We start from the raw sequence: 7617 nt of genomic DNA, 5'->3' as shown, positions 1-7617 counted from the left end.
TGATCGAGAAACCAAAACCACCCATTGCAACTCAACCATTTTATCCTTCTTCACCTATGAATTTTGCTCTGTTTTAGCACATGAAGTCAATTACAGAACAAACGTCATGTTGGATCTCCCCTAGCTTAGGGGCATATCAAGCATCACCTTTTCCTTCCACCGCCGCAACCCCCATCCAACCCCCGCCGCTTGCAACCCCTGCCCCCACCGCTCACAACCCCCACCCCCACCGCTACAACCCACATCCAACCCCACCCATCGCAACCCAATCGAAACCCATAAACCCTCACCCACCGAAACCCAGAACCAAGAACACTCACCCACCGCAGACCCACCCAAAACACCACACCCACCACCACGCACCAGATCCACCAATCGCACCACCACCGCGCACCCTATCCACCATCACGCTAACCCTCCTTCATCTCCTCCAACCGTCGCCACTCCCTTCTCCTCCACCCCGATCGGACCCTGCCCACCATCTCAATCTCCCTTCTTCTTCCTTCTCTTCCTTATCTCCTTCTTCGTGGTTCTTCAGATTAGGTTAGATTTATTTAGTTTTAATTAGTTTAGGATATTGTTAAGATTAGGATTTTATTAAAAAAAATTATGCTTATTTAACTGACTTGGATTTAAAAATAATTTTTAATTAATTTTTATAATTAAAAATAAATAAAAAAGCCACGTGGTATTGTTGACTGGGACAAAATTGATATGTGGCAACATTTGGCCTTAATTGAATTAAAAAAAAAAAATTTTAGGGACCCAATTTGATGAAAAAAATTTCTAGGTCCTGAAACTGATTCCCTTTGTAATTTCAGGGGCCTTTGGACCCTTTAAGCCTAAAAAATTTAAGGGGAAATAATATAGCTTGTATAGTTTGTGTAAAAAATCAGTTGAAAAAAACTATTAAGCAACGGCTCAGCCTGCCTATTTCCTTCTGTATTCCTAAACAAGCTTGTGTCATTTCATTCGAGCACAGCTTCTTTATCACATAAGCAACAAGCACTAGTTGGATGAAATTTTAGGGGATCATCAATCTCTTATGGAAAGGCTAACTTTGAGGTGGAGAACACCGTTAATGAAGAATTTACAATCCTCAGCCATGAACGAAGTCCATGGCATATTAAACAAGTTTCTATGACCAATAAACTTTCCCCCAGTAAATGTATCACGGGCTTTCTTCATATCAACAAACTCCTCTCTTGGCCTACACCTTGCAGAAAATTTACAGTTCACCTTTGCAGAGCCTACCGATCCTTTGCTCATTCCTAAAAACAGCTCAAAGCAATGGGTGTCCTTGTTGCTTTCTGCTACTAAAAAATACCGTTGTCCACCGAAACGGAATTTCTCAGACCACACCAAGGGACCAGATGGTAACAAAGTGGCACACACCTCCCGCTTCAGATCCCAGTACACCACACTATGTTGTCGGCGGGGAATATCAAGTTTTATCACCTTGATAGGGTGATACGTATATACCCTCTCCACAAAAGGAGAGTACAATGAAGCTTTCGGTAACCCCGACTTGAAAGATAGGGCTTCAATTACAAGCTTAGATACATCCTTATGTCCAACGTCATCAACGGTTAAGACCTGCTTAAGCCCAATGAATGACATACAAGGGAAGCGAATTAAACGCGCAAGCTGTGTACCCAGAACTTCTCGCCTTTCTTTTAATCTATTGTAATGTTTTCTAGCCCACTTTATTACAAAGCCACATAGCACATCTTCTGATTGAACCTTGAGATCATCACTAGCCAAGATTGCCTCTATTCCATGAAGAGGCAAGGCCATGAACTCTTCATCGAACCTGGTCAAATAAAAGATTATATTAACTTTAAAAGAAGGAAGATAACATTGAAATGAAAACAATGAGGAATGGCAGCAAAAGAAACGGCACTTTTTCAAAAGAATGGTCAATTAGAATCAATAACGTGATGTTTTCCAAATGACACTTCATGGAATGCCATAATAGAAAAATCCTCTCAAATGTTTATAAGTAACATGAAGTTGATTGACGAAAAATAAAAGTGACCAAGATTAAAACATTAGATGCAGCACACACACACACACAAACACACATCAGTCCCTTCTTTGAATCCATGATTCGTTCCTCAAGTCTCTCTTGTCTCAAACAAGAGCAATATAATGGAAATAACTTATTAGAAGGATGGAGAGGAATCATTAAATACCACTTGATAGAGGAGAAAAACCATCAAATTTGTAGTGCTTGAATTTAAGAGGATGCAACAGAAATTAAATAAAATGCAAACACTTACTTAGTTACATCCTTGAATCGGCTAGCAAGATACTGCTTTGCAGCATCAGTCAGTGGTTGGACTGCATAAGCCATAGGAAGCTCCGCGCAAAATAATGCAAAGTCAAGTGTCATGGGTAACCGCCTACAGTGTCTCATGCATGAAGAGACTTCAAATTTATCAGCAGCCATAAGCAGGTCCAGTAAAGCAGCTGGTGTAGTGATATTCAAGGTATTCCTGTACATAAAATTCAGTAGCTCCATGAAAGCAGCTTCTTCTGCAATGCAAAAGACAAGAGAAGTATGACATGGTGACTAGCTATTTGATGAAAATAAAAAATGATGAGGCAAACATATAATAAGTAGGCAAGGATGTAAAATGTTACCAGATGCATTAATCCTGAGGGTGACATGTCTGTGCTCTGACTCCTTCATCCCATTTGAGAAAAGCTTATAGAAGAAAGGGCTTTTAGCAGCCAGAATAGGAGAACTGATATGCAGTGTTTTAACTCTATAATATGTAGCTGTAGAGCAATCCATGATCCAGTTTGAATCATTGCTGTTTGCAGCTTCATCACCTATAGTATTCATAGAGCAGAAAGAACAGATAAGTTCATGATCTTATCAGTTTCCTCACTACAAGGGAAGGGAGAGTATGCTACACTTAATTTTGTATCACACTGATGATATCTCAAATAAATTGTACTCTTGTTTAAATTATACCATGGATTAATAGTAATTTATTTTCCAGATGGGGGGAGGGGGAGCATTTGCAATTCTCACCAATCGTGACATGCACAAAGCAGCACACTTTAGGAAAACACAAACACACCCGTCCATGCACAGAACAGGTTTATTACAAGGTAAATTCTGTGGTACCCTCAAATTTTTTTGGGTATGGTACCCCATTAAGTAATTTTATAGATTTTTATCATGTCATTCAAGGGAAAAACAACATCTTTAAATTTTACTTTACTTATCAATTAACTTTATCTCATGAAATTCATTTTTTTATGAAAAATTGTATGAGGTGGAAACGAATAATGGTGATGGAGATGCGTGTAAAATGATCATGGTTGATGGATGCACAAAGCTCATAAAACACAACTTTCAAATCTCACGTCCCTAAGAATGGAACGCTGTATTACTACGATAGAACACAATCAAAATTTTAACCGATACATGAGTCTTTATTGTTGAACCGACTCATTTTGGGTACCACACACCTTAATCTGGCTTAAGGTACCACAGCAAGCACCTTATTACAAATTGGGTTTCACACTTTTATCAAATACTAGTGATTTATGTACTTGTGACAAAGGTTACAACTTTATGATCAACAAAACAAGATTATTGTTGTTATTTAATAATGAAGGATCAAAGCAGACGTGTATGTGGATTAACAAGCTAAGCAAATGAATGAAATCACAAGAACTCTGCCCAATTTCTCTACAGGAAAAATAACATAAAAAATCCAATAGATTGAACCGAGAGAGACGGAGAGTAAAATACCGTTTTTGCGTCTCCTCTCGCAGTAGCGAGTCCAGTCATCAATGGTGGTGACACTATCTGAATGAGGTGGTGGGACATCAACAATGGGGTCGGTGATAATCTCAATTCGAAGAATCCTGTCGGAGAAATTGCTCTTATTGAAAGCGAAGCCGAAATCGGATTCAGACCACTCAGACTCCATCACCCAAGGCTCGAATGAGAGGGAGAGGGTTTCTCTATTAATATGAACGCATAGTGCACTAAATCTTTTCAAATTATTACTACGTTTGGTTATTTTGATTTTAAATATTTTAATTTTAATCTCAATCGTATCATGTCAACACTGATGCAATATCTTAAATAACTAGTATGTATACCCGTGCCGATGCACGGGGGACATATTTCCAAGTATACAATAATTTTCTTTTAATATATAGAATTATTTATTTTGTATGAATTAACAAAAAATCTAAATATAATTTATTGTGTTTTTAATTTGTTTATGATATAATAATACAATAATTGTATGATTTTTGTTTTTATCCTTTTATTTTTATTTTTCATATCTCAAAATAAGATGATAGAAAATATTGATTACATATTAAATTTACCTGTGCCGTTGCACGGTGGCATATTTCCGAACATATTAAAAACTGTTTTTAATATAAGGATTAATTTTTTTATATATAAATGAGGATTAATGTGTTTATGATGTAAGAATATAATAAATTACATGATTTTTGTTTTTTTATTGTTTTTTTCCTATCTCTAAATAATTATACACAATTTATAACATATGGAAAATGTGATAGAAAAAATGAATCACATTAAATTACATTTTTTTACACTATATATTTTTGATTTCATAATCCCTAAATAATTAAAAAAAATATATAAAGAATGCAATAAATAGCTCATTCGGAGCATTTGAAACAGATGCTTTCAAATGAGGATAGGCGGAAAAAGATGGAGAAGCTTTTATGTAATTTGGGAATTTCTCTCTCTCTCTCTCACCTCTCTCTCCCTCTCCCTCTCCCTCTCCCTCTTCCATTCTCTCTTTCTCTCTCTCCCTCTCCCTCTCTCTCCCTCTCCCTAGATCTCTCTCTCTCCCCCCTCTCCCTAACTCTCTCTCCCTCTTCACCTCCCTCTCCCCCTCTCCCACTCAATCCATAAAATTACAATAAAATTTATTTTTTTGTTATTTTTAATTAGAAATATTTTAATGTAAACGTTCTTCCCCGTCGGATTCTATTTTCAAAATCAAATTGTAATGCTTCTGTATATCTACTCCTAACAATATAAAAAAAGTCTAGGAAAATTATAAAAATCATATTAAAATATTTTCTATTAGTTTCAACTTGAAGGTATTTTCATGCAAAATGTTCCTCATCGTATCAACTTTTTAACCTAAACACCAATAAATATAGAATATATATTTTCAATCCCCGTGTGACTATATATTTATATGTATTTACTTCTTAAAATTTAATATTGATTATTTTTAACTTGGAAACATTTTAATGTAAATGTTCTTCCCTGTGAGATCCTCATTTTCACAATCAAATTGCAAAGCCTTGTATATCTGTATATCTACTCTTAAAATTACTTTAAAAGTCTGAAAAAAGAACTAAAAGTATAACAAAAAAATATTTCTATTAGTTTCAACTTGAAAGTATTTTCATGAAAAATGTTCCTCCTCGTATGAGCTTTTTAATATGTAACTAAAACATAAAAAAAATTAAACTATATATCTTCATTTATTCCAATTCTCGTCAAAATTTTCTTATATATATATATATATATATATATATTATATACCTTTAAATTATGAAAAAAATTATAAAATTACACTTTTTTTATTTTCAACTTGAAAATAATTTAATATAATGTTCTTCCCCGTGAGATCTATATTTTCACAATCAAATTAAAATGGTTTTGTATATCTACTCTTAAAATTATTTAAAAATATGGATTAAGTACTAAAATTTTACTATAACATTTTCTATTAGTTTCAATTTAAAGTATTTTCATGCAAAATGTTCCTCATGTAGGAATTTTCTACTATATATTTAATAAGTATAGACTAAATATGTTTATTTTTCTCTAATTCCCCGTGGGAGCCCTATATTCAGAATCAAATTATAGTGTTTATGTACATCTACTCATAAATTAATTTAAAAGTTTGGAAAAAGTACAAAATTAAATTAAACCATATTTTCTATTAATTCCAACTTCAAAGTATTTTCATGTAAATTTTTCCTACCTGTATGAGCTATTTAATATGTGACTTAAACACAAATAAATAAAAGGTATATATGTTCATTTATTTTAATTCCCGTCAAAATTTCATATTTTTATATACATTTAACTTTAAACTTATGAAAAAAATCTAAAATTATATTAAAGTCTATTGCTTGTTATTTTCAAAATTGAAAATATTTAATATAAATGTTCTTCCGCGTAGAATCCATATTTTTACAATCAAATTACAATGGTTTTGTATATCTACTCTTAAAATTAATTAAAAGTCTGGAAGTATTACTAAAATTATATTGAAACATTTTCTATTAGTTTCAACTTGAAAGTATTTTCATGCAAAATGTTCTCATGTAGGAGACTTTTATTATATAATTAATAAATATATAGTAAATATGTTTATTTTTCTCTGATTCCTCGTGGGAGCCCTATAATCACAATCAAATTATAATGCTTATGTATATCTGCTCTTAAATTATTTAAAAACGTATGAGAAATTACTAAAATTATATAAAACATTTTATATTAATTCTAACTTGATAGTATTTTTAGATTGAAAAAAAAAAACTTCATAGTATTTTCATGCAAAATGTTCTTCATGTAGGAGCTTTTTACGATATAATTAATAAATATAGACTAAATATGTTTATTCTACTCTAATTCCCCGTGGTAGCCCTATATTCACAATCAAATTATAATGTTTTAAATTATTTTAAAGGGAATGAAAAATGACTAAAATTATATTAAAACATTCTCTATTAGTTTCAACTTGAAAGTATTTTCATGCAAATTGTTCCTCATGTAGGAATTTTTTACTATATAATTAATAAATATAGACTAAATATGTTTATTCTACTCTAATTCCTCGTGGGAGCCCTATATTCACAATCAAATTATAATGTTTTAAATTATTTTAAAGGGAATGAAAAATTATTAAAATTATATTAAAACATTCTCTATTAGTTTCAACTTGAAAGTATTTTCATGCAAATTGTTCTTCAATTGTTCCTCATGTAGGAGTTTTTTACTATATAATTAATAAATTTATACTAAATATGTTTATTGTTCTCTAATTCCCCGTGGGAGCCTTATATTCACAATCAAATTATAATGATTTTGTAAATCTACTGTTAAATTATTTAAAAAGTTTGGGAAAAGTACTAAATTAAATAAAAAACATATTTTCTATTAATTTTAACTTGAAACAATTTTCATGTAATATGTTCATCCTTGTATCAGCTTTATGTAGCTTACACAAATAAATATAGACTATATTATTTGTTAATTTATTCCACTCCCCCGTGTGACAAATTTTTGATATCAAAATTTCATATTTTTGATATCAAAATTTCATATTTTTATATATATATTTACTTCAAAAAAAATTTTAAAAAAAATCCATAATATTGGTAACATTTTTTTTATTTTAACTCAGAAATATTTTAGTGTTAGTGTTTTTCCCCGTGGGATCCCTAATTTGACACTCAAATTGCAATTTTTTGTATTTAAAAAGTGACATTAAAAAATATTATCTATTTTTTTATATATGATTCGAATAGAACTATTTTCAAAGAATATGGAAGTACCGAGCAGCAACATAAATAAATCTT

At 31.8% G+C, this 7617-nt stretch overlaps 1 protein-coding gene across 1 annotated transcript; it reads right to left on the bottom strand.

The window, feature by feature from the left end:
• Positions 1-894: 894 nt before the first annotated feature.
• LOC130735809 (BTB/POZ domain-containing protein POB1-like) lies at positions 895-3972 on the bottom strand. The gene is made up of 4 exons (XM_057587702.1): positions 3773-3972; positions 2647-2838; positions 2283-2538; positions 895-1813 (listed from the first exon to the last, which is right to left on the bottom strand). Exons 1-4 carry the CDS (start codon positions 3951-3953, stop codon positions 1036-1038), a joined length of 1407 nt encoding a protein of 468 aa, XP_057443685.1. The 5' UTR covers positions 3954-3972; the 3' UTR covers positions 895-1035.
• Positions 3973-7617: the final 3645 nt, after the last annotated feature.

Source organism: Lotus japonicus, chromosome 2 (assembly GCF_012489685.1).
Source record: "Lotus japonicus ecotype B-129 chromosome 2, LjGifu_v1.2".
Taxonomy (NCBI): domain Eukaryota; kingdom Viridiplantae; phylum Streptophyta; class Magnoliopsida; order Fabales; family Fabaceae; genus Lotus; species Lotus japonicus.
This window is presented reverse-complemented; position numbering and strand designations above follow the sequence as displayed.

Bases quoted from the DNA above. Each gene is read 5' to 3' on its own strand.
- LOC130735809 (XM_057587702.1), bottom strand. From the start codon at position 3,953: ATGGAGTCTGAGTGGTCTGAATCCGATTTCGGCTTCGCTTTCAATAAG. The intron at 2,839-3,772 runs GTATTTTACTCT...TGAATACTATAG, and splicing joins CGAGAGGAGACGCAAAAACG to GTGATGAAGCTGCAAACAGC. The intron at 1,814-2,282 runs GTAAGTGTTTGC...TTATTTGACCAG, and splicing joins CGATTCAAGGATGTAACTAA to GTTCGATGAAGAGTTCATGG.